Source organism: Bombyx mandarina, chromosome 09 (genome assembly GCF_030267445.1).
Source record: "Bombyx mandarina strain Sakado chromosome 09, ASM3026744v2".
Lineage (NCBI taxonomy): Eukaryota > Metazoa > Arthropoda > Insecta > Lepidoptera > Bombycidae > Bombyx > Bombyx mandarina.
The window spans coordinates 5,660,873-5,688,648 of record NC_143216.1 but is presented as its reverse complement, the minus strand read 5'-3'; the positions used below and the strand labels follow the sequence as shown (position 1 = coordinate 5,688,648).

At 38.9% G+C, this 27,776-nt stretch overlaps 1 protein-coding gene across 6 annotated transcripts; it reads right to left on the bottom strand.

The window, feature by feature from the left end:
* Window positions 1-313: 313 nt before the first annotated feature.
* Window positions 314-26,548, bottom strand: LOC114240846 (zinc finger SWIM domain-containing protein 8 homolog). Of its 6 annotated transcripts, none has more exons than XM_089729702.1 (27): window positions 26,024-26,548; window positions 23,569-23,820; window positions 22,915-23,078; window positions 22,341-22,651; window positions 22,045-22,240; window positions 21,719-21,844; window positions 20,358-20,465; window positions 19,585-19,860; window positions 19,360-19,506; window positions 19,190-19,277; window positions 18,332-18,525; window positions 15,982-16,269; window positions 14,000-14,217; window positions 12,648-12,741; window positions 12,210-12,401; window positions 11,037-11,252; window positions 10,114-10,556; window positions 9,445-9,612; window positions 9,208-9,320; window positions 9,025-9,122; window positions 7,841-8,024; window positions 5,781-5,980; window positions 5,025-5,126; window positions 3,340-3,533; window positions 2,862-3,110; window positions 2,306-2,455; window positions 314-1,113 (listed from the first exon to the last, which is right to left on the bottom strand). In XM_089729702.1, exons 3-27 carry the CDS (start codon window positions 23,044-23,046, stop codon window positions 1,047-1,049), a joined length of 4,554 nt encoding a protein of 1,517 aa, XP_089585828.1. In that variant the 5' UTR covers window positions 23,047-23,078; window positions 23,569-23,820; window positions 26,024-26,548; the 3' UTR covers window positions 314-1,046. The 6 variants fall into 6 exon arrangements, with proteins under 6 accessions (XP_089585828.1, XP_089585829.1, XP_089585827.1 ...); XM_089729703.1 differs by having other exon boundaries at window positions 2,862-3,095; window positions 3,331-3,533; window positions 23,569-23,817; XM_089729701.1 differs by having other exon boundaries at window positions 23,569-23,817.
* Window positions 26,549-27,776: the final 1,228 nt, after the last annotated feature.

Here is a 27,776-nt window from a genome sequence, read left to right as displayed (position 1 = left end):
TTTTTTAAATAACCGTTTCCTAAGGCCACTGACTAGTTGAGTTAAAATCGATGATAAACGATTAAGAAGAGAGAATGACTTTAATCTTTAATTCATTATTTGATTAAAAAATGGGACCAATCTTTCAACACACAACTCTGATATTCTGCATTTAGAAGCAAGAGAAAAAATTTAGAAAGATGTTTCATCAACTCCTCTGCGTGATCGGTCGTTCTAAGTCTCATAAGAAATCAACTACAACCAAATTGCATGCCTACAACGCACAACCTTATAATGAGCTTCAATATTTATTTTATTAAATTAAACAAGGAAATGCTAGCATTAATGTTTTATGATAAAACTGAATTGTTGCAAGTGTCTCTTTTTGCGCCATAAAACAATGAACAGACAAGTACACTAGCTCTCAAACGAGCAACATATATGCAGTTATCTCTGTAGTCCTCATTTTTTATTGAGATCGTTTACCCTCAAAAGGAGCGTCTATACTATTTCTAAGATGTATAACTATTCATTACTATTATTTTAGTGTGACCAGATTGTATTATTTGTAATTTAAGTTACAGCCTTACATTTAAATACTCTTTAACTACAAGGGATACATATCAGTGTGCCGAACCGACTTTTTTGCTTTATCATTCGTTATTAATCCATCGATCGATCGATATAATCGATTGGCTAAACTCTAAAGGCGATCTTAACTATATCTAATTCTTCGTTAATAATCTAATATAAAAATACGCTTCGAAACCTTAAATTTTGATTAACTAAAGCAGACAAAACTGCAAGGAAAACGACGAGTCGTCAACGTTCGGTAATAAGTCTTTTTAATTATCCTCGTCATTTCATTGCAGACGTTCGTGCGCTACGAAATCGCGTTCGCTCTATTTTTATATTTATTATAATTAAGTACTTAAATTACAAATAACACGAGTTATCTAGAGTTAGAGAGTGTGCAGATGGTAGTAGAGCCGACATCGCGGCCATCGCCTGTGGAATGACAGTTTGCCGGCGGCGCACCGCGTCGTACAAACTATCGGCTGCCGACGTCATTTGCCGTTCGTCTGCAGGGCCGCATTGAGCTGGGTCCACAGGTCCTTCTTGCACGACTTAGACCTGGAAACAGACACGGCTCTTCGGCTGCGGCGTTTTTTTTTTATTGCATAAATGGGTGGACGAGCGCACAGCCCACCTGATGTTAAGTGATTACTGGAGCTCATAGACGCCTACAACGTAAATGCGCCACCCAACTTGAGATATAAGTCTCAGTATAGTTACAATGGCTGCCCCCCACCCTTCAAACCGAAACGCATTACTGCTTTACGGCAGAAATAGGCGGGGTGGTGGTACCTACCCGCGCGGACTCACAAGAGGTCCTACCACCAGTAATTACGCAAATTATAATTTTTCGGGTTTGATTTTTATACACGATGTTATTCCTTCACCGTGAAAGTCAATCGTGAACATTTGTTGAGTACGTATTTCATTAGAAAAATTGGTACCCGCCTGAGATTCGAACACCGGTGCATGGCTCAACGCGAATGAACCGAAGGTCTTATCCTTTAGGCCACGGTGACTATAAAATTCTACTACGTTCGATAACTACACTCGATTGTACACAACTCTACAAAAAAAAATTCGTTCTTTGTCCTAAGACGTTTATACTAGGTTTTTCTGGTTAATTATCCACAAAAACAAAAATAAAATCCTTTTTTTGTATAAAGTTTGCTTTTGGTATAGTTATAGTAATAATACTCATTTTTAATTTTTTTTATAAATTTTAATTAATTTTAATACTTTCAAAAAAACCGCGCTATGAGAGTGGGGTGTTTACGTTTACACAGTGCCGCTAGATGGCACTCGAGTCATAAACAACGATCAGGTGTTTTGTACAAGCTCAGAAAAACTTAAAATGTCACGAAAGTGTAAATACGATGCTGATGCATTTTGTTTCATATGTGGTCAATTTATTTAAGTTCAAAAGCAAACTGTTTCATGTCATGTATTTTTTTTTGGGATTTTTTTTTATTGCTTAGATGGTTGGACGAGCTCACATCTCACCTGGTGTTAAGTGGTTACTGGAGCCCGTGGACATCTAGAACGTAAATGCGCCACCCACCTTGAGATATAAGTTCTGAGATCTCAGTATAGTTACAACCGCTGCCCCACCCTTCAAACCGAAACGCATTACTGCTTCACGGCAGAAATAGGCAGGGCGGCGGTACCTACCCGCGCGGACTCACAAGAGGTCCTACCGCCAGTCTGAATGAACGCCTGACCCGTGTTATTGATCACAGCAAACACTCACCTGCGCAATGAAGCCAGCCATTCCTTGAACTGCGTGTTCCCTTCGGGGGTGAGCTGGAAGGCCGTGCGGGCGGACAGAACGATGCTAACGAACTCTTCGTACTCGACTGCGTTCAGATGATACAATTTTTGATGTATACACTGAATGTACCTGAAAACAAAGTTAATTTACAGAAATACGATTATTTACTGGTGGTGGGACCTCTTGTGAGTCCGCGCGGGCAGATACCACCACCCTGCCTATTTCTGCCGTGAAGCAGTAATGCGTTTCGGTTTGAAGGGCGGGGCAGCCGTTACAACTATACCGAGACCTTAGAACTTATAACTCAAGGTGGGTGACGCATTTACGTTGTAGATGTCCATGGGCTCCAGTAACCACTTAACACCAGGTGAGCTATGAGCTCGTCCACCCATCTAAACAGTAAAAAAATTAAAATACAGCAGAGACTGATTGTTTGTGTGTAATAAATATTGCGAACAAACAAGAGTGAAGAATAATAGTTGGGACTAGGTGCCACTTGGCACCAGGCACCAGGTTGGTCGCGGCGTGTACTTACATCTGCTGGCACTTGTGCACGAGCGGCGCCAGCGTGCCGCGCAGGTGCTGCATGACCATGTGGTGCGGGCCGCCGCGCGCCAGCCAGTGCGCAGACTCCACGCACAGCTCGTACAGCACGAAGGGCGACACCACCGAGTTCACGGCGCTCACGCAGAACTGGTGCAGGTACTGCGTGCCCAGCTGCTTCGAGATCCGCAACAACCACTTCACGTGCTCGCCGTACGGCGGGTTTCTGAACAAATCGAAACTAGTCAACGTACATTTTTAATGTTACACACTTATGTATTAGGTCAAAACATACGCATAGAAATGGAATATCGGCGGTGATACTGCAATAGCGCCATTTTCTATAAGCCCTAACTTTTTAATAGTGTAGGAAATTAAGCCTTATAGCAAGTCGAATACGACCGATACGATGAGACTGTTGAGTATTCACGCGCTATTGTAGTATCACCGTCGATATTTACCTGCCGAACTTGTTCTGGGGCCTATCGTCGTGTACGCGCCTCGCTTGAGTTTCGAGGGCGAGCATGCCGACCCTGTAGGCGGAGAGCAGGCGGCGCAGCTGTGCCTGGTTGCTGGGCGAGCTGCTGTTGGCGGGCGCGGGCGGCGGCGGCGCGGGGGGCGCGGGGGCCGGCGGGGGCAGCGGCGCCGCTAGCGGGGGCGCGTGCTGTAGTCACAATTTATTATTAACATTTATTATGTGTTGGGAGCTAGCAAGGTCATACAAAAGCAAATGAAATTATAATAAAAACATAAAAATTAGGCACATTGGTTAGGGCCCCCAGTATATGTTCTCATATCAAACGGTGCAATTACGTGGAAAATCAAACACGTACTATCTCAAGAATGAACTTAAACAGTAAGTAATTGTAAAATACTAACGGTAGAAAGCATTGAGCACAATAAGGATACCACCATGTTACTGATTGTTCGACACTACAATACGACCGAGATTTCGATCTTAAACCGGAAGATCCAAATAATTGTAAAAGGGCTCTAACCCCATTACAATAGAGCCGATCAACTATCACCACGCACAGCAGATGAGGTCAGCCGTAACTACAATATCCCTTATTCCTGAATTAAGTATAATATAATAGCAGTAATGCGTTTCGGTTTGATGGTTGGGGCAGCAGTTGTATTACTGTAAATCTGAGACTTCAACTCATGTTTTAAGGTGGGTGGCGGCATTTACGTTGGTGACCCCCTTTATGTGGGGCCCCTTTTTTTTTTACCTATGCTGGTAGCCTGGAGAGGCTATTCCAGCGTAACCTTAACTAGTTAGTAAGCTCACGGGGCTCAAACCTGACGACGTTGCTAACACGAACCCTAGCAAGAGCCGTGCTTCGCAGAATCTACCACCGGATCGGAAACGCAACCCACTGAGAAGATCCGGCGAGAAACTCAATGGGCTGTGTCTGAGGGTTAATTTACTCGTCGAGCCCTTCCTCGCAAGCGATGGGTTCGACGAGAACGGTGACCGGTGCTTGAGGTACCTAAAAGCACCGTTAGTGGATCGGGAGGATCCGAGATGACGTGTTTTGGGCGACGTCGACTGCTTTCCATTCTTTCCGCAGGATCGGGAATGTAGTTACTGGCGGCCATGAGAGGGTTCTCGTGTCGTGCCGCTTTATCGAAGTGGGTGGGCCCCAGTAACCATTTAACATCAGGTCGGCCGTGAGCTCAGCCACCTACTTAAAAGCAATAAAAAATAATAATAAAAACGGTGCGTGTGCAACATGGTGCACGTGAATGAAGTGAAACTTCTTTGTCGATGTGTAGTATTGTGGTTTTCTTCATTTTTCATCCTTAAATCAGATTGTTCTTGTAATTGGGAATGCTGTGTATAAGAGATGCGACATCTTCAACATTTATATTATATAATTATATTTTAAATTATAGATAGAACAATAAATATATTTTTTAAATACTTCATTAAAATATCGGACGCTACTCGTTGCTAACGCTCGCGCTGTCCTGTAACAGATATAGTACGCGCATGCGTTCGAGTGCCACGCATTCACTTTCGCTCTCTCTCTTTCTATTCCCCCTCCCCAGGAGCGTTGAAGATTTAACGCAACCTTGTTGGAAGTCGCATTAGAAGTTTCACTTCAATAAATAAAACATCAATATAAGTTAGAGGTCGTAATATAATTACCGTGGAATGCACGCTGACGTTGACAGCTATGGGCGGTGGCGCTATTCCACGTACGAAATACGGCGGCGGCAATGCGTATTGCGCTCCTCCCGCGCCGCCATACTGCGGGTCAATAAAAATTTCTTGTGGAATTGTGGAACTTTTAAAAGGTAATTATTCTTTAGTCCTATAATAAGTTATTTTAGTTAGAAACACAAAAGAACGCATGTGGCATTGAATTAATGAATATAATACAGTTCAGTTCCATCGTTATTACGTTTTCGTTATTGCATTTTGGTGGAATGCTACTACTCCTGCAACATCATAAATATTTTCGATTTTATTATCACTACATAGTATAAAACAAAGTCGCTTTCTCTATCCCTGTATATGCTTAAATCTTTAAAACTACGCAACGGATTTTGATGCGGTTTTTTTCAATAGATAGAGTGATTGAAGAGGAAGGTTTATAAGTATAATAACATCCATTAAATAGTGGAGAAATCAATAATAAATTACAGTTTCCGAAGCGAAGCGAGGTCGGATCGCTAGTATTCTATAAATATCCTCTTTGAACACAATCAATTAGGATGTTGACATATTATGACAAAATTAAATTTCTTTATTTTGACATAATATATCAGATTAATTTAGTGTGTTTTTTTTGCAGTGCTAATGGTTACTCTATTTTTTCTGCATTAATCAAATGAGTCTATAATATGAAGAACATTTGCGAAAGTTCGTCCACATATCCACGGGCGGTAAGGTTGTACTGACCTGCAGCTGGTATATGGGAGGCGGGTAGGCGTGGTACGTGAACGGGTACGGGATGGGGTAGGGCACGGGCAGCGGCGCGGGGAGGGGCGCCGGCCGGTACTGCGGCTCGTCGTGTTCCGCCTCGTCGCCCGGCTGGCGCAGGTACAGCTCGTGCCAGTACCGCGCCACGGTGTACAGTACCTCCGGGTACACGCCGCCGCCTGACGCCACAACGCACACATAATTACTACCGCTGTTCCAATGATCAATTAAACTTGTCGGATTTATAACTTAAAATTTCAAAGAAATTCGTTTCGACAATTCGAAAATAGAACCGATTGATACTTGCATTAACACAAATGACGAATCAAATCCAAAGGTTACCTTTAACTATCAGGTCAGGTATATGAAGTGACGCTGAGAATCACGACATCAGTGTTGACCAAGTTTAAGACCCGTAAGCACGCCGAGTTCTTGCCAATATTTAAAGATAGTTTTAAATTCAAATAATATTATAAATGGCTTCCTGTGCAATAAAATGGTGTGGCAAGTCATCTAAGACATCTGGTTATCAAAAAGATGGCATAACATTTCATCAGTAACTACTGTTTCTTGTACAGACAAGTACTTTTATTACATTAACGTCATTCAAATAAACCAGAGTTCAACTTATACTGGTGACGAAATGTGAAAAGTAATAATATCAAAGCACCCGTTGATGTCTTTTTGAAATGTCCCTTTCACTCATCATGTAAATTACAATAGTTGTCTTTGTCTAAATCTGCACGTGTATTGATAGTGTTGTGATTTACAAGTCAACATTTGTTTGGGCATTGTTTTTTTTTTTCTATTATAGCAAAAAAAATTAAAACCTTACTATTAAAGCAGTAATGTTTAATGTTTAAAACATTATCAAGCAAGTCATACGAAGCTCAATAAATACAACCCAAGGTTGTAAAATATTATATAAAGATAAAAAACGTTTTGTCACACAAACATTAAGTAGTTTTGTTGGTGAAAGTATTTTCCTGATATATCACCAATTTGATCACGAAAATTGTAATCATATTATTGATTTAACACAGTGTCGTGGAAAAATACATAGATATAAGACTACTTTACTTATCAAGGAAGACAGATCCTAAGAATTCTGTAAGACGAATTTTTACTACTGTGATTCATTTTAAAAATCAATGAAATATTATAAGCCTTCGTCAAACAGAACGCGTAATTAGCGCGCGTCAGAGCGCTAAGCGCTATGAGCACTATAGCGCTGGCGCTCTGTTTCACGGTATGTTACCGTAGTGTTACAACACATCTCGGCGTCATAGCGCGGCGTTAGTTTAGCGCTCTGACGCGCGCTAAATACGCGTTCTGTTTGACGAAGGCTTAGGAAGGTTTAAATTCTTTTTTATTTATTTTTAATAAATATTGGATAATTTGGAATTAATTTATTTTTTATTTATAACTAATAATAAAATTAAAATATCAATGATCCAGATCATTCTACCAAATTTATCGATCAACAATTTTAAATCTGTCCCATCACTATGGTTTGATGCATTATAAGTTTGTCTTTGAAATATCCAATCACAGCACACTTGACACGTCCCCCGCCACTCATGCTTACCTCAAAATTTGGTGAAGTCGAATTGAAACAAATGTTGAATAATGCAGTATCTATTGGGGGTTATCTGTGATTTCAATGTAGGTCGCTTCATGATATCTATGGGCAACGGTATCAACTTGAAACCTGTGAGCCATGATCTCATCATTCGGAAAATAGCAATAAAAATATTTGACAACTTATGCAAACTAATTTCGGTCATAAGCTAGCGCTAACAATCATTATTAAAATTAATAAAAAAATTGTATTTTCGTCTAACAAATCTAATGCATGTAAATTTACTACGAATAGCCCTCATGATGAAAACACCTGTATTATGATACTGATATTACTGACATAACAAATAACGGCAGCCAAGTCCAATGCATTGAAATGAGGGGAAATAAAATTTTGCCACAACTTACGGAAATCGAACCATCAAGAACACCGATACGTGAGATGAAGTAATACCCACTAGTACCTTTGGCCGCCTCCTCGACTATGAGACAGGCACGTTCGAGCATCGAGTCACTCTGCTCCTTGCACTGCAACACGGCTCGCTGTATCTCGTTGAAGTTGAGCGCGTGCGCGTGCGGCAACACCGACAGCGCCAGCTCGGCGGCCGCTCGCACCGTGTGCACGTCGCGACCGGACGACGCCTATACAAACACCATTATTTGTTTTCCTTTATTAAACAACTAATAAAACGGCCGTCTGGTGTAGTGGTAAGTGACATGGTCACTACACAAAGGGGTCGCGGGTTATATCCCGCCAAGGGAAGTAATTTGTATGAGAAATATAAAATGCCTTTTCCAGGGTTATGAATTTACGAACTTAGCACGGGACCAGTTAACGTGGCGTGATCGTTAGTAAATAAATATTTAAAAAAATACAAAAGCACATCTATTAAGAATAAAGTTCATGAATACTAAAAAAATTGTGCGCGTGCAATTTGGGGCACGTGAAAGAAGTGTAACTTCTTTTGCGATGTGTTGTAATATTGTTTTTCTGCATTTTTCATCCTTAAATCAAATTTCTCATGTAATACGGAATGCTGTGTATAAGAGAAACGACCTAGAAGTTTCACTTCAAAAATAGGAATGACCTAATTTTGTGATCGCCTGCGTTTGGATCTTTGAGAATTGTGTTATTAAAATGACACCAATAAGAATCAGTTTGAAGGACCAATTTTATTTTTTTTATTTCACCCTAACTACCAAACGTTTATTTTAATTCTAAACTTTGCTGTTTCTGACCCAGCGGGGTGTCAGCAGTATGAGTTAGCGATGCCATCTAGACCGTCTTTGGATAGCCCATCGACCGAGAGGCCCCTTGATCGTGACGCTGACAACACCCAATCTGTTGTCCCGTGCTTTACATAAGAAAGACGCGAAAAGCGTCCCGTCCTCCTCGGATGGACCCATTCGGACGCGGGTTTGGAGCATAACAGGAATTTTAATAGTTTTAACTCCGATATTCCCCGCATATCACCACGTGTACGCTGAAGATCAGTAATTTCCTTCTTAACCCAAAAAAATCTATTTTTGTATGTGTATTTCTTGAATCTATAAAACTTCAGGAAATCAGCTATTTAATGTTGTATATTTTTACATGTTTTCTACATTAATTTATTTAGGTAATAAATTAATCATGAATAACCTTGTCAGCAATGCTGGCTGCTTCTGGCGGCGTCAAATGTCCTTCCCAAGCATCGATTAAGAATAAAATAGCTGGAGCTCCAATGTCCATTGCTTGCCCTGCAATAATTTGTGACGAAATTTTAATGATATTATTAATTTAAACATGTGCATTATCGAATAAATTACTTGTCATTTCGTTTACCTGTTATCCAACTAACATGAGACGAATACGTCCGACTGAGCCAATTTGCGCTCACACAGTTTAGTAGGCCTAGTGCGTATAGGCCTAACTGAAACGCCGCCATATGTAAACCCCTAGAAGTTCATCAAAAATAAATGAAGCATAAAAATTTATATTTATAATAAACATATAAAAGTGAAGAGATTGTAGTATTTGAAGGGGTCAATTGATATTGGTCAAGGTTGAATATAACATTACCGATGTGGTCCATGATGTTCTCTGGCGCATGACGTCTGCGTGAATAGACTGGTACTGGACGAACCGCCGGCTTTGAACAACACAGACTTCGCAAGTTCGAACATAAAATGGGCGGATGCCTCCGAGGGTTGATTTGGCACGGACGGATATTGACGTTTTCCTTTGTATCTAGCAAAAGTAAAAAAAAAATACATTTGATATCTCCGTTACACTATAAAGCTTTATATTAAGTATAGCGGCCCGCTCCGGTTTTGCTCGGGTCTTTAACAAAAATTTCAACGACGTTCTTTTATTTTTTTAAATAAAAGAACATTTATTGGGGCATAACTATAATAGTTAGACATGCTGTCGCGACACTTTTCGTAAGTAATAATGTGCTCTACAAAGTCGTAGTACATTATTTTATTCTATCATCAATAGTTTTCGCAGGGCACGCGATGTAAAGAATATTTTAGGTAATTTTTTTACACCTTGGGTTACATTATGGGAGTCATAGTAAGGATCCCTAATTTTTTTCAAAAAAAGATTATAGCCTATGTCACTCGGGAATAGTGTAGCTTCCAAACAGTGAAAGATTTTTTAAATCGGTTCAGTAGTTTCAGAGCCTATTCAATACAAACAAACAAATCTTTCCTCTTTATAATATTAATATAGAAAAAAAATGTTTACCTTGAATCCTTCGATCTGGTGATGGCTACGTGAGACGACATGTGTGGCTGTCCGTGTGACGTGTGCGAACTGTGCGGACCGTGCGAAGTGTGCTGCGAATGCGACGAGTGCTGCACGTGTGACGTGTGTTGCACGTGCGAGGTGTGCGGCAGGTGCGTAGTGTGCGGTACGTGAGTCGTGTGGGGCACGTGGGTCGTTGTTTGCAGCACGTGGGTCGTGTGCGGCACGTGAGACGAATGAGGCGTGTGGGGCACATGAGTCACGTGCGACACGTGCGTGTTGTGCTGTCCGTGTGTGGTGTGCGGCACGTGTGTAGTGTGCGACACGTGCGTGACGTGAGGCGCGTGTAGAGCGTGCGTGTGCATGTGCAGGTGGGACGGCGGGGATGGCCCACCCTCCGATAACGACAGACGCTCCATGTCGCTGACCAGTGGGCACTGGACCTGTTTCAAAAATACCAAAGTCTATAGGTAAAATCATAACTGGCCTTTTAAATATGAATATGAGTTTCGTAAAGTTGAATCTGGTTATTGTATATTAAGGTAATAATAAACGTGCGTATCACTTACTTTAATTATATAATTTTACCGTAACTTTAGATCAGAATCGTTTTTCTTACTTTAAAAAATGAGGGTTTTCTAACAACTATTCCTATCCTATTTTACACACAGTTGAAATTTTCAACAATTAGTAAATCAGACAGAATAAAAACTAAACACGTAAATATTGATAAAACTTGCTCTGATCTGCTCAGTGGGTCGCGTTTCCGATCCGGTGGTAGATCTGCGAAGCACTGCTCTTACTAAGGTTAGTGTTAGCAACGTCGTCAGATTTGATCCCGTGAGCTCGCCTACTTGTTAACGCTACGCTGAAATGATCTCTCAAGACCACCAGATTAAGTAGGAAAGTAAAAGCATATTGACCTGCACTGGCACCGGCGGTATGCACGGCGGCGGGATTGGAATCGGGTGCGGGATCGTATGCTGATGCTGATGAGCGTGCGCGTGCGGCGGGTACAGCGGCGGATACAGCGGCACGGCCGACACGTCCGAGCGGTACGCCGCCAGCCGCGGGTTGTTCATGTAGTACATGCTCACCATCGGGCCCTTCGTCAGCTGGTGGATGTCGCGGTCCAACAACTGCAACGTTACGAGCACTCGGTCACTATTTTTTGCTTGAACTGGAATGCTAATTGCATAGTTTTAATTTTGTTGGATAACAAAGATACCCCAAGACTCAATCATTTTGATCCTGATATAGCATTTTAAACATCAACAACTACCTTAAAATTGTTCATCAAGTTGGAATTTATCCCTAATCATCCCATTTTACCGGTAGTCAAAATGATAAACGCAAGGAGTGAAGTTGTGCGATTTGTTTTATTTTGTCTATTTAGTGTTTCTTTAGGTTTAAATGTATAATAATGGTGGTTTATTATATTAATATCTGTGAAAGTGCACAAATGTGCGAAAATGAATCAAAGCCGCTGGACGTAACTTCTCGGGATCCTCCAAAAAGTCCACTGAAAAAATCTCAGTAAATGACCACCATTTTACTGAGATTATATTATTTCATCCCGTATCATCTTATTTCATTTCATTTCATCCCAGTTGATTAATGTCTCAAATTAATCATCTTCATTTCATCTCACTTCATATTATCATTTTTCATAAAAATAAGAATATAAATTAAAATAAGACATGACTTAAAGGTCTTAGTTACCAGGACATAAAATCCCTTAAAAAAATCACTCTACTCGAAACATTATTGACACAACTGTCAGATACGCGAGTTAAAGATCCGAAAAGGACTAAACGAACATAGTATATAATTGCTTCTGTGTACATACATAGATATATGTATGTAGTTTCTTAAGTATTGAATAATTTTTATTTTTATCGTAAATTACAATGAAGCTGCTGTATGTATTATTATCGTAACGCCGATAACGATAACTCTCGAATGCAAATGTCGAATTTACCAATATAATAATGGTAAAAATCAACTTTATTCATACTGAATTTAAAGGTTGTCTTTTTATAAACCTGATTTAAAGAATCATCCGTAAACAAATGAAAACCGGTGAATTTGTATACCTTATTCATAATTCTAGCCAACTTAACAGGATCGTCCTTGTAAAACGATAACAATGTTAGAGCTAATTCTCCTCTTTGCCGCCTCGTGCCTTCGCATAATAGAGGGTGTTCTGCTTCAGAAACGTTCGCTTTCAGTCCCAACGCCGCCACGGCTGCTTCGAATCCGAGCATTTCGTCAGATGTTAACCGTGCCTGGAAATGTAACGATCGATTAATGTTTTATTTTTCAACCTATAAACTCGTGTATTAAAAATATAAAACACTGTATGAATTTAAAGGATTTATTATTAAAATACTTATTTGGTAAGGACGCGATCCAACAACGCCTTGTCTTATTAAACGTGACGGAAAATTATATGGTGACGTAAAAGCGTAGAGTAATCTCGTGTAAGGGATTATTTTCTCGGAAATAAGTATATTTTAATTGACGATACTTACAGGGTGTTTGTTTTCTTTATCAGTCGCAGACAGTACAAGAACTTCGAATAGGAAACTCGCCAACGCAATCGGCAGAAGGGCTGGACCTCGGTTCCTGGCAGGACAAATGCAGTTGTTATATTCCATTTAGGTTTAGTGACCTTTAGAATAAGATGCCCTGTGTACTTGTAGCATCAGTGTCTATCTAGGTCGCTGTTCAAATCTCGTAGATTCGTAGATCGTAAACAGAAATACATACGTTACGTATGCGTTACCACATGTTCATGTATGACTTGCATCATGAAGAATTAATGTCGTCAGGAAAGATGTCAAACCCGCAAAAAATATAAGTTGCGTCCGTACTCATTATAGTATTTTTTTCCTACCTATGCTGATAGCCTTGAGAGGCTCTTTCAGCTTCGCCCTAACATGTAGGTGAGCTCACGGGGCTCAAACCAGAGTGTTGCTAGCACTGGCCCTAGCAAGAGCAATTGTTCGCAGAATCTACCACCGGTTCGGAAACGCGACCCACTGAGAAGATTCGGCGAGAAACTCAGTAGGTAGGTAGTTGGTAGGCAGCGGCTTGGCTCTGCCCCTGGCATTGCTGAAGTCCATGGGCGACGGTAACCACTCACCATCAGGTGGGCTGTATGTTCGTCTGCCTACAAGGGCAATAAAAAAAAAAAGGCTCATTATAGTAAGCCCGCACGCTTACTATACAAGTTAGGGTTTAACGCCATGTTCAAAGTTTAATGGTGGCATTAATGGCGGTAAATTACCACCCTTCTATAAATTAAAAAAAAAACGTTTCTCTACGAGTTAGCTCGGACATGTATCGTTGTGGCTATGACTATGAAAAACATCCTCGCGCATATCACGCGCCATCAATTTAACGTTCACGTATTATAACAGACGTGTTATAATAATACCTGATAGACAAACTGAAACACTTAAACGAAGTTTAGTCGTTTCGCGAAGATCACTTATCTTTTCCGGAAATGTTAAATATAATTCGGAAGGTGATTCGAAAGTGTTAAAACAACAATTTGCAAACATTAGTTCGAAATAAAATAACGATCAAGATCTTTTTTGTTGCAATACTGACGACAGCCTCCTTTAACATTCCCTTAATTTGGAATATTGTTTTATATTTTGTGCCATACGGATATTTTTACTGCGCTGGCAACACTCATCAATTTACGGTAGTTGATCAACCGCGATTTGGCCAAAGGTCCATACTAATCTTCTTATTTTCATTTTGCCTAGATTAAAAGATCATGATTGTGATTCATTTTACTTGTTTTTGGTAATTATTTAGGATTTCTTAGAGACACACTAATTAAAATAGGTAAAGTGCGTAATTTTGCTCTTACTTCAAAACTCCATCGCGTAGTTGTTCCGCCTTTTCTCGGGCCAATGTCAATTGTTCCGCCCCAGTGGGTAGCTTCTTAAGTAAAGCCACCAACTCGGTCTCTTGATTATTTAACTTGACTTCAAGCGCTTTAGTGCTCGCCGGCGGACGCGCCATTTCTAATGCGAACAAACCCACTCTGAATGCAAGTTCGTGATGTTCACTAAACTCAGCCAGGACCTGGGCAAATAAATACAATTTGAACGCTGCTTCATTAACTTGATAACGACGTTCTACTGTTTTTGTTTTTAAAGTATAATTTCAATCACATAGTTTTAGTGGGGGTGACCCTCCCTATTTCTGCACAAAAAAATGTGTGTTCAGTTTAAAGAGTAAGTAATTCGACGTCATATCTCAAAAGACAGAAGTGGCATTGCGGCTGTGTTGTCCACAGCACCGGTTAACGGTAAACTTATATTAAAATTAAAATAAATTAACTGCTACTTTATAACTTTTATAATTAAGACAAGAAAACAAGAATTATGTTTAAAAAAAAAAATTATTGCTTAGTTGGGTGGACGAGCTCACAGCCCACTTGGTGTGAAGTGGTTACTGGAGCCCATAGACATCTATGACGTAAATGCCGCCACCGACCTTGAGATATGAGTTCTAAGGTCTCATTATAGTTACATCGGCTGCCTTACCCTTCAAACCGAAGCGCATTATTGCTTCACGGCAGAAATAAGCAGGGTGGTGATGCCTACTCGTGCGGACAAGGTCCTACCATCAATATCTATATATTTATATGTGAAGCAAAAACTTTGTAAAAATTTCCCGCACTTATAGAGAATATAAGAGAGAAAGAAGAGTGTAGAATGCATTTTTTTTTATTATGCATAAAATATACATTAAATCAATAAAAAAACCTTACACACACTATACCATGTATTTACAACACATAATTAAACTATTTGTTTGTCAATTGTCAAACTTTTGTTATTGTTTAAAGTCTGTGGTCAAATTGACAGTAGATAAATATTGTTTGTCTTTAATATTATTTATCTATAGTGTACTTTTGGCGAAATATGTGATTATATTATAGAATTATAATAGTGTTTGACAATAGAACCATAATAATGTTTAAACTTTTATCAATCACTAGCTGAGTCCCGCGATGTTACCCGCGGTTATTGTCGTACCGCGGTTGACTAGTCTAAAAAAAGTAGCCTAAGTTACTCCTTATATCATCAGCTACATATCAGTGAAAGTCCCGTCAAAATTATCCGGAACAAACAGACAGACTGACAGATAAAAAAATTATTTTGGTGTATGTACCGTATATTATATTCATACTAACTGACCCGTCAGACTTCGTAGTGCCTCAATCGATAAATAAAAGACACATCAAGGGGACACATCTAAGGAAAAACAAAATTGTTTGTTTTTATATAATTCCAAGCATTTTCATATTTTTTTAAACCTTTTAAACCTTCTCTGGACTTCCACGAATAATTCAAGACCAAAATTAGCCAAATCGGTCCAGCCGTTCTCGAGTTTTAGCGAGACTAACGAACAGCTATTCATTTTTATATATATAGATATGCATGTAGTAAAAAGCTGTTATTTCATTACAAACAGACACTCCACTTTTATTTATATGTATAGATAGTCGAATTTCGACTACTGCGGGACCACTTTTTTTTTCCTACCTAAGCTGATAGTCTTGAGAGGCTATATCAGCGTCGCCTTAACTAGTAGGTGAGCTTACGGGGCTCAAACCTGACGACGTTGCTAACACGAACCCTAGCAAGAGCCGTGCTTCGCAGAATCTACCACCGGATCGGAAACGCGACCCACTGAGAAGATCTGGCGAGAAACTCAGTAGGCTGTGTCTGAAGGTTAATTTACTCGTCGAGCCCTTCGTCGCCAGCGACGGGTTCGACGAGAACGGTGACCGGACCATACCACTGCGCACTAGCAAAGCTGAAACGAATGAGTACTGACCGTGCAGAGGAATGCGCACTTGGCGAGCGTGGCCGAGGCGAGACAGGAGAGGCGGTGCGAGGCGGCGCAGAGGCGCGGCGAGACGGCGTGCTTCTTGCGGGGCCGGCGCGGGTCGTGCGGCGCGTGCAGCACGGGCGGCCGCGCCAGCAGCTCCCGCGCCAGCGCCGCCCCCAGCGCGCTCGCCTCCCGCGCCCGCCCGTGCGCCTGCAGACCCTCCGCGCGGGCGAACTGCACCTCCCAGCCGCACTCCCAGCCAGACGCCGTCCACGACGAACTAGTGCCGCCGCCCTGCAGTATTTATTATACATTCAACCCACGAAAGTTACCATTTAATTCAAAATTATTATTATTGCATTGCTGATGTCCATGAGCGACGTTGACCACTCAACATCAGGAGGGCCGTATGCTCGTTTGCCTACAAAGGCAATAAAAATATATATATAAAAAAAATCATGTACCATTGACGCTGTTAATTTGGAATAAGTTTACAATATAAACTTTATATTATTTATTTAATATATTTGTCTATTTATTTGTTTCTTTGTATATCAGATAAAAAATACTCCTCCCCTTTTGATGATTTTTTTTGTATTAATGTGTGGCGGGTAGCCATCATACAACGCAAGATATTTAACAGATGCCTGAATCTCGCTTACGACATTTTCAAGACAAGCTTGCATATATACAACATTTGAACCGTCGTCCATCGGTCTACCGAGCAAATATCACCCGCTCGGTGGAAGATCTTCCATCCGTCGTTAAGCCTTCCAAAAATGTTATAATGTGTAATAGGTGAACTGAATGATATAGTCAGTTCAGCTAAATTAAGATTCGTATATGGCGACACTAGCGTCATTGAGCTACCATTTTTTACTAGTCACTTATAGGCATTGATTGTCGGTCAAGTTTAATATATTGTCTCGAGATTCCGTCAGATGATCTTGACACTTTCTTTATGAAGTCGTCGTGGCCTAAAGGATAAGACGTCCGATGCATTCGTATCTAGCGATGCAACGGTGTTCGAATCCCGCAGGCGGGTACCAATTTTTCTAATGAAATACGTACTTAACAAATGTTCACGATTGACTTCCACGGTGAAGGAATAACATCGTGTAATAAAAATCAAAACCCGCAAAATTACAATTTGCGTAATTACTGGTGGTAGGACCTCCTGTGAGTCCGCACGGGTAGGTACCACCGCTCCGCTTATTTCTGCCGTGAAGCAGTAATGCGTTTCGGTTTGAAGGGTGGGGCAGCCGTTGTAACTATACTGAGACCTTAGAACTTATATCTCAAGGTGTGTGGCGCATTTACGTTGTAGATGTCTATGGGCTCCGGTAACCACTTAACACCAGGTGGGCTGTGAGCTTGTCCACACATCTAAGTAATAAAAAAAAAAAAAACACTTGAAGGTAAAGAGGACTTTGCTATGGTACTGAAATGTCATAATTTGTCTATTATCCTCTGAATTTTGGACAAATAGTACATGAGCCCTCGACTAATAGTAATAGTCGTAGTTAGAGATTGTCGAAACACGGATTTATTAGTGGAAAGCACTACTGTACTACAAAGCAAAAATTAAATGTTTGAACTTTTCGAAGTAATTTCTAACATGAGTCATTGATTCGGGTTTTGGTGTTTTCTGAAAATATTTCAATTTGCAGACTTATGGATGGTGTTATCGATTTCTACGTTTTTTTAAATATTTTTCATCGATTTTGAAGGGTTTCCAGAGCATGTAGTCCGTACCTACCTGATGAGGAGTAGTCACCGGTGCTCATGGACGTTGACAATATTAAAGGCAGAACCGTGCGACCGCCTGTCACGATTTTTTCATTAATCTTCATTTGGAGAAAGGCAAGTCATCCTACAATACATATGAAACTTCGACCTCATGTCTTTGGGTGGCATTCAGGTTGTGTTGTCTATGGGTTCTGGTATCCGGTTACACCAGGTAGACCCTGGAGCTCTTTCATCTACTTAACGCAAACAAAAACATATATCGGGGAATTTAGAGCAGCAATATACATATTAAAACACAGTTTTATACAGCAAGGGATAAAAGGTCTCCGGATACGTACTGTACGCAAACAAGTTATTCCCGGTTAAACTAATGCCATTTGCTTCAATATCGGGTGGAACGACGTTAGAATGGAAACGGTCATGATGATCTTCATTAGTGCCTCGGAATACTCCCGGTGAGAAATTCAGTAGCATACCCAAAAACCCAAACCGGACGAATCCAGACCGAGATCACGCGATCGTAGAGTGGAGATTCGAAGGACGTCGTAGCTTTTGATTATTCCGTTATTTAACACCTTCGTAACGCGATAAATATAAAAAATATTACTGAGGCAGAGTTAAGTTCGAGACGTCTAGCGGCCGCCGAGTCGTAGTAGTACAGCTGACACTCGTCGTCGGACACAGAGTCGTCCTGCGAGATGCGCCGTGTGGCGTCGTCGGACGAGGCGCTCGGGGAGCTCGACGAGTGAGAATCTGTGTCGCCGCCGCTCGCCTGCATCTCCTCTTCGTTCTCACAGAAACCTGATACAGCATTACTTCTTTGAAATTACAACAGTTATTATTATGTAAGCTTTCTATCAATCGTTACTTTGAATTTTTGGGAAAAACGTGAAAAGTTATGTCGTGGGAAAATTTGCATTTTCCCAATTTCAGTGTTTTTTTCAGATGTGAAAATTCAATAACGGTGATTAGTAAAGCACGTAGCCGCTAGGGTAAGCGTAAGTAGGTGTCTATGCTGCATTTCACAACAGGAATGTACGAGCAAACAATGTCCAATTAATCAATTACAAATTTTATGGGAAGAAATACGTCAGTGTCTCAGTCGGGGTATATACGATATAGTTACATCTAAATCTTAAAACATTTATGAATCTTGCGGCGCTATAATCATGTTGCTTTTGGACCGCTACACCTTATTTCTTAATCACCATGCAACAACATTTAAACACATATTATATGAACCAACACCTTCCGACGAATATAATTTTATGGCCTTGTAATTTATTTCGAATCGTAATGGAAAATTACTTCAGTGTGCTTGATACGACTTGTATAACATCATCGATAGCGTCAAAGTTAGCTCAAACTTGTGTGGATTTGGAACGTTTGGCCCTAGGGGTGCTAGCTAGCTTTACGAAATCTGCTCGTGCACACTTACTTAATGTAATACTTTAGAATAAATTACCTTCCGATGATACACTAGAGTGATTGCCATCGCTGTGACCGCTGCCATCACGGGGCCCACCACTGGGTCCTTGTCCGGACCCACACGGCTACAAAATAATTTCATTCATTTAGTACTAATAAAATGGTGACTTTGAATTGATTAAATATCATCAATTAAATAATACACACCTGACTTGATGTTCCCGGCACAGCCAAATCAACACTAATTCTACTAATTTTGTGCATTAAATTTCTGTGTACATGAGAAGGATCGGGATTTGTCAGTCTATAGCTTAATGACATTTCATTGTTAAGTACTGCTTTTGATGAATTCACCTGACAATTGAAAATAAAATTTATTAAAAACCATATTAAATAACAAATACGTACTTTGACTGTTATTAAATTACATACCTGATGAACGTTTTCGCTTTGCTTATCGGCGTGGCGGAAAATAGTGAACGGACTATGATACAAGGGATTCAAGTCTTTCGTGTAGGTCACTCCGGGAATTGGGTAATCATCCCACTCGAGGAAACAGGCCTCCATGGCCGGAGTGAAGCCGGGAAAGACTTCGTTCTCGCTGATCCCATTGATGTAAGGGGGATGCGAATGCGATCTCGGGTGCCGCGCATGTGACGACGAAGACGAAGAGGATGTGCCTATGTGGTTGTTACGATTCTTCGCCACCTGTTTATATATTTTTTTAAAATCATTATTGTATCAAATTCAAAAATACATGAAACTATTTTAAACAAATAAAAAACAATTTATCATTCAAATTTTAAATTTCGCCTTTGCGGCCAATATTGATGTTTATCAATATAAGTTTACAGGCCACTTTAGGAAAAATTACATTAGGTTTTTTGTTATATAAGGATTTCTATTGTTCAACTCGTACCGGAGCAACCCGTCAACTTCGTTCCAGAAGTTGTATGTGTAAATTTATCACTACATAGTATAAAACCAAGTCGCTTTCTCAGTCCCTATATCCCTATGTATGCTTAAATCTTTAAAACTACGCAACGGATTTTGATGCGGTTTTTTTAATAGATAGAGTGATTGAAGAAGAATGTTTATATGTATAATAACATCCATTAAATAGTGGAGAAATCAATAATAAACTACAGTTTCCGGAGCGAAGCGAGGGCGGGTCGCTAGTATAATATAAAATAATATTTTAATACCTTATCAAGTACTTTGGAATGCCACTGAACGAATTGTTCGTGCAGCGTGTCCCGTTCGTGCGGCGCGAGCGCAGGGTTCAATGCAGCGAGTCGCCACAGTACAACCACCTGTGGATATTAAATTTTACAAATGGTATAATGCAGGGGTCGCGCCCTCGCTGGACTAATGTAAATGTATGACAGCCAGAGCGATTTCCTTACTCTTGTCAAACGGCGATATACAGCAAGTAGTCAGTTGAGTTTAGAATTGTGCATAGATTAGCAGTTTGCTAACCTTGAGCGTATCTAATAAAACGCACGTATTTTTTGTTAGTGTGTGATCGTATTTCGCATAGATCACGCGTAGACCGTGCATTTAAAACAACCAAGTAATCCGATATAATTATTTTCTTTCAATACCGAACAAAGCTTAATTACTCCCATTTAGATAATAGTTTAAGGATCGGGAACTCTAATTATATCCCCAATTATAAGAAATTAGCTGAAAATATGGACACCCAAGTTTCACACTTGTGACTTGTGACTTATGACGCCAACAAAATAAAGTTATAACAAATCTATTTTTTTAATGCCTATTTATACCTTTTGGTTATCTGTAAAATATGCGCCCTCGGTGATTTTCAAATTTAGTATTGCGCCCTTAAGGACAAACAGGTTGCCGACCCCTGGTATAATGTGTAGTATATATACTAAGTCAGTGTTCTTTTCTCAGGGCTCTCGTAACCTGGACACACTAAGACACATTTCGGTCAGAGTTAGAGAACACATTGCGGACGTAAACAATAACTGGGTAAATGAGTCTGCAGTATGTCAACATACTTTTGACAGTGGTGCCAACCATTTTATAATTTTATATGTGACAAAATCGAAATACTCGCCAAAGAAAAAAAAAACACAATAACTTAGACTGACTCGGTGGTGCAATAGTCAGCGCCTCTGACTGCTAGACCGAGGGTTGTGGGTTCGATTCAAATGTCGAGCAATCATTCGTGTGATGAACAGGTTTGTTTGCACTTTATCTGGGTCTTAATATCTATGTATATAAATAAGTATGTTTATCAGTATCTTGTACCCATAACACAAAGAACCCTAATTTGGGGTCGGATGACAGTGCGTGATTTGTTCCCAGTTATTATTTATGATTTATCGATGTAGAGAATAGAATAGATAGAATAGATGTAGAGTTTTGCGATTATCTAATACCTATGATCGTGAAGATCAAAACCCAAGTCAAACATTTAAGTATTTTCACTGTAATAATTAGCAAATCAAGATGTGTGACAATTGATGGGAAAATTACTCTGTCCATGGCCAATGACAGTATCAGAAGAAATAATGGTCTCAAAATACGTTTAGCATACCTCATCACAGAGAGATGAACAGGCGTGCTGGGCTGATGAGTTGCCTGAACCGCCGCCATGTTTACCTCCTGTTCCACCACCCCAAGCCACTAAGGATGCCTTCGTCGTATACCACCATATAATGATCTGAAAATGTTTTTAAAACTATAACTAATATGCAACAACAATATTAGTGCAGAAAACATGGGTTTTCTTATTTTTAATAGAGTTTTACAGAATTTCCTGTCATTTTTTTCAAAAATTAACGTAAAGCAATTAAGCAATATAATAAATAGCCATCTATCTAAGACAAAACATCCAGATTTTCGTAAATTTATGAAATCTACCTGTTCGCAAGCCATAACTTCTTCCGTTATTATCTCGAGCAGGGGTATAGCATTTCTATCGTTTCTCTTGAACATTTCTCTAACTATAGAGAGTAAATTCCACATTCCTTCTGGCTCCCTCCCTCTTAGAGGTCTAAGGAGAGATGACCATTCAGATGCCGCTGGTGGTGCACTTGTGCTCAGGTAATTTACATCACTAAAAATAAATAAGAATATTTAAAAAACGCACACAACTTTTGAATTCATCAGTGACTAAAAATTACATAAAATTTTTATACACACACAAGCAAACATACCTGAAAACAATAGGAGCTGGAACACAAAACTTCACTAATATTTTATTGATATTGTTATGCAAGGTCTTTTCATCTAAGAACCAGGATGTGTATTCGTAGGCTGATGCTCCAGCGGTCGGATCTGGCGCCCCGCAAGTCGTGTTTATCTGATTTGGTTGGGCAGACAGTAATTCATCCAGAATACGCTGTGCCGTCGGAAGTATTTGTCTAGGTAGTTCCGATATAAGATACTGTGCAAATTTTTGCAGTTGGTCTCTTCTTAACCTTTGTAATGATTCAGATACAGGTGCACGAAGACATACTTGTGTAGGCTATTGAAAAGTATTTTAAGATTAGTAAATAATGTTTCATTGAAATTTCCAGTTTTGGCCCTTTCAAAATTACAATTTTAGATTAGATTAAAATTTTATTCCTCAAACATAAATTTGCTGTTCAACTTTACTAATTCATTGAACATATCTATAAACAAAATATAGTACATCGTACACAACACAAAAAAAACTAAATATGTAGGTATATTTTCTTGTTCTAAAATTTTATTTATTTATCATGATTTAATAACAAAAATACCTACCAAATGAATTCTGTACAGACATACAGCTACAATATGTGAACACCAGTGTGCTGTAGATGAACAAGTACAGTTACATGACGAAATTCTCTGTCTGTCAAACGTTACTGCGACATTAAATTGGGCACGAGGCATAGTAAGTACAACTGTGGCAGATAAATGAAAACCTGCAAATATAAAAAAATAAGTTGCATAGTCAATATCAGTAGATTTGAACTCAGTAGCAGAAGAACTCCTTTATGATAAAAATCTATATATATATATATATATATCAAAATGAATTGCTGTTCGTTAGTCTCACTAAAACTCGAGAACGGCTGGACTGATTTGGCTAATTTTGGTCTTGAGTTATTTGTGGAAGTCCAGAGAAGGTTTCAAAGGTAGATAAATATGAAAATGCTCGGAATTAAATAAAAATAACAATTTTGTTTTCACTTTGAAAACAAAATTCGTCCCCCGTCAGACAGATTGCTTTTGTTTGTTTTAAGTTTATTTTATACAAAAGTTTGTCTTTTATTTATCGATTGAGGCACTACGAAGTCTGCCGGGTCAGTTAGTTATTAATAAATTATGGAAATACATTTTTTTAATCACATAGCCATTTTGTATTTTATAGTCTAGAACATTAAAAAAGTAATAGAGTAATATATTGTTTACCAATTTGTAAAACATCTTTAACAGCTCTATCTCTGAATAGATGCTCTCCTCTCTGGAATTCATCTGCTGATCCATTTGCCAAACAAGAGTAAAGTCTAATGTCATCTTCACTGTCTGGGAAGCTCCAGAATGCAATTTGAAGTTGTAATTGTTCTGGTACGGGTGGGTAAACATTTTCTACTAACTCAAAAGGTATATGACAAGCAACACACTTGGCCGCCAGCTCGCTTAATGTAGATACTGTCTTTTCTGCTGAAACAAATATATTATACTAATTTTTGTAGATATTTTAAATGTAGTTATTTTTGTAATTAGTTTTGAATTTTACTACATTAATTCTACTAAGCTCTTATTCAAAGATTCATAACATTAGTATGGAATACTAATATTATAAATATGAAAATGTATTTGTAATTATTTCACATCAAAATGAAGCAAAAAAATTACAGGATTTTTTAAAGTGCTACTATTAGGTCAAGATAGTGATGTAGGCTATATTTATATTACCACTGAGCCAAAAGAAATGTTTTTTTTCTCCCAAGGAAATACACTAACATCGTTCTTTGATCATGCAGGTGAAGCTGCTAGTATCAGCTAGTTTATTATCTTATGTTAGGATAGATCATGTAACATGAAATAAGAACTAAGATAAGAAAATTCATGACCATGTTTTTATTGAATATTCACTTGGGCCCATTTGAAATCTTAATTATATTGTATTACATGTACTGCATTGTAAATAAACTGAAGCAGAAATATAGAGGATAGCAAACCTGTTAATCATGGCAAGCCTTATATAATTCTGGATTTCACTTTATTTAAAAAAAGCACATGAGTCGTCTATTATCAAAGGGGGCAATCTGTGCATTCGGACAAAAAAATGTTATTGATATGTCAATACAGATTGATTTGAATATAATCGTTTCCTTCAAAGAATACGGTTCAAAACCTGCATTCAATAAAGGTTAATACTTAGCCTGTTATTTATCTAAGATGTCGTTCAGAAGAGTTTTGTGACTGCCAATGGAATACAAAGTCAATAATTCGTTTTTCTGATTTACCAATAATTGTCCAAAAGTCACATTGCCGGCTTTGATAATAGTCGACTCACATTAAGTATGTATTATTTGAAAAAAATATATAAATACTCCAGGATCCAAGTTAAAAAACAATTGGATGACAACAAAGTAAGTACACATAGTTTAGTACAGTACACATAGAATTTTCATTTTTACAAGGCCCTTTGTACTTTTTGTTTAAAAAAATCCCCAAGTTATCTATTTACAGATTAGTACCAATTTAAATAGATCTATTATGTATCATATTATAACATTCTATTTAAACCCTTATTGCAATGTAATGTAGGTACTGTAGCGAGTGTTTCTGGCATAGTACTATCAACAAACAATAAGAGACTTGTAAGTATTTTCAAAAAATATTTATCTTATGATTAGTGACAGTCACAGCATAGTTTCCAGTATTGAGCATACAGTATTGTATACCTAAAGTGCAATAGTGTCAAGCTCAGTTTTAACTTAATTTAATCTTTTTTCATACCATGAATTTTCTATTGTAGCTTTGTGGTAACTACCACTTAGTTGTTACAACTAGAAAAATTACTTAAAGCTTTAAATAATAAAAAAACAAGGCTTGTCAGCATGCTGCTGTACTATTCTCCAACTACCACCCACTTTCTATATACTACTCTTTGGCTGTTATATATACTATTTAAATCCTACCTAATTATATACACAAATGTGTTAATACAAAAGAAGGTTAAAAAAAGTTGTGTAACATGAGGCAATTTTGATTTTCCATTAGATTATTATTATTTTTTATAAGAGCATAAAGCGTGCCCTTATAAAAACTACTATTTATTCTTCAAGTGAGAAAATAGTAATTTAATACTATTTTATATTAATTAATACTATTTAGTACGATTATACTTAAAATGATAATAGATATTAGGTTTCACTTCATTTAGTATAAAGTGAATTATGTTAGTTCAAGGATTACAAATTCCAAAGAAAGAATAAAAAAAGAGGAAAACCAAACAATTTCCGTAAATCAATCTTCATTAAGAGTAGCAGTGAAAGTTGTGAAAGTCAACCAGACAAATCAAAACTTTCTAAGAAATCTATATTCAAAAAGAATGGAAAACAAAGCATGAGTCTAGAGGAAGGGATTTGTAGCCACAGGTATTATTAACTGTTGCCCAGTCAAAGGTAAATGACTTCGAGCACCTGTTCTCACTACACACAAAGCATTATAACTAACTACCTATAATCAACTTTCAGTCAAAATGTGACCATGACACAATAACATTAAGGTTTTTTTCAGATTAAATAATGTAAGTGTTAGCAATAACGCAAAATCTTTAGCAGATAAAGGTACAATACACTAAATTTATAATCTGTCGATAGATCGAAACAAAGGATCAGCTGTATTCAGTTACCTTGAACGGTCTTTTTTGTAGAGCGAGCTCCAAATGAGTTCTGTAAGTTTGGTCGCCGCCACCCACGCCAGTTATTACACAAGCTTTCAGGTTCTGAACTCCAGCTGCAAAGAGAATCTTCTTCGAAACGTTCAGAGTCTTCGAAACTGAAGTGATCACCTTCTTCCCAATCAAGCAGGGGCGATCCCACGTCCACCGGGGCTGCTTGTCGTCCCCCTTTCCCATTACTATTCGATGCCCCCGCCACTTTTAATAAGGTTTTCTTTTAGTTTCTTCCCAATTTTAATTCGCTCAGTTCAGCGAATTACCACAAGGGGTATCTTTAATCACTAAATGAACATAACTTTATATTAACTAAAACTTTTATGTTACAGATTTAAGAGCTTCACAGAAACGAAGAACATAAATAAAATACATCACAAATGTTTCTTCCTATTTAATAATCAACTGATCTAAATAAGTCCCAATCCAGCACAATAACAAATATGGCGGAGTATGAGCAACGTCCCCTGACCCCTCTCTTCTAGCCTCTAGACCCTCCGTCCCCCAGCCCCTGTCTTCCCCTTCAAAACTTTACTCTATGGCACTGTCTAACAAAGCTTCGCGAATAAAATTGTAGTCAAAATGATAATCTGGTTTAATAATCTATGGTCTAAACTTCTAATATCCTGATAATTAGATAGTTTTTGGTGGAAATAGGAGAAATCAAGTTATTTGAATCGTTAATTTCTGAATTCAACAAACAGCGATTTTAAATTTAAGCGTCTAATAGAGCTGTGAAAATGTGGGAAATGAAATAAAATCGCAAGACATGGATTGTCGAGTCCTAAAGAGTTTCTTAGAAGTTATTCCATCTCATTCCGTGATTCCATTAATTTAAATTTGGTTCTTTTTATAAATAAATTATATTATTGTCCGTTAATTTGAAGTCGTCGTGGTTTAAAGGCTATGACGTCCTGTGCATTCGTGTTGAGCGATGCACCGGTAGTCGAAACTCAGGCGGGTACCAATTTTTATAATGAAATACGTACTCAGCAACTGTTCACGATTGATTTCCACGGTGAAGGAATAACAACGTGTAGTAAAAATCAAACCTGAAAAATTATAATTTACGTAATTACTGATGGTTTAGGTGAGTCCGCATGGATAGGTACCACCACCCTGCCTATTTCTGCGGTGAACGAAGGGCTCGAAGAGCAAATTAACTCTCAGATACAGCCCACTGAGTTTCTCGCCGGATCTTCTCAGTGGGTCACGTTTCCGATCCGGTGGTAGATTCTGCGAAGCACGGCTCTTGCTAGGGTTTGTGTTAGCATCGTCGTCAGGTTTCAGCCCCGTGAGCTCACCTACAAATGTTAGGGTTACGCTGGAATAGCCTCAAGGCTACCAGCTTAGGTAGGAGAAAAAAAAGAAAAAAAAAAGGTTTGAAGGGTGAGGCAGCCGTTGTAACTATACTTGAGACCATAGAACTTATATCTCAAGGTGGGTAGCGCATTTACGTTGTAGATGTCTATGGGCTCCAATAACCACTTAGCACCAGGTGGGCTGTGAGCTCGTCCACCCATCTAAGCAATAAAACAAAAAAAAGCACTTTTTCCATCTTCTTCTTCATCTTAACAGTCCACAGCTGGACATAGGCCTCCCCCAAGCATCGCCACAAAGACTGGTCCTGCGCTGCCTGTATCCAGTGGATCCCCGCGAACCTCAATAGCTCATCGGCCCATCTTGTGGGAGGCCTGCCCACACTACGTCT

Bases quoted from the DNA above. Each gene is read 5' to 3' on its own strand.
- LOC114240846 (XM_089729702.1), bottom strand. From the start codon at position 23,046: ATGCCTCGTGCCCAATTTAATGTCGCAGTAACGTTTGACAGACAGAGA. The intron at 9,321-9,444 runs GTAATGTTATAT...ATGAACTTCTAG, and splicing joins GAACATCATGGACCACATCG to GGGTTTACATATGGCGGCGT. The intron at 5,127-5,780 runs GTCAGTACAACC...ATTGACCCGCAG, and splicing joins CTCCCATATACCAGCTGCAG to TATGGCGGCGCGGGAGGAGC.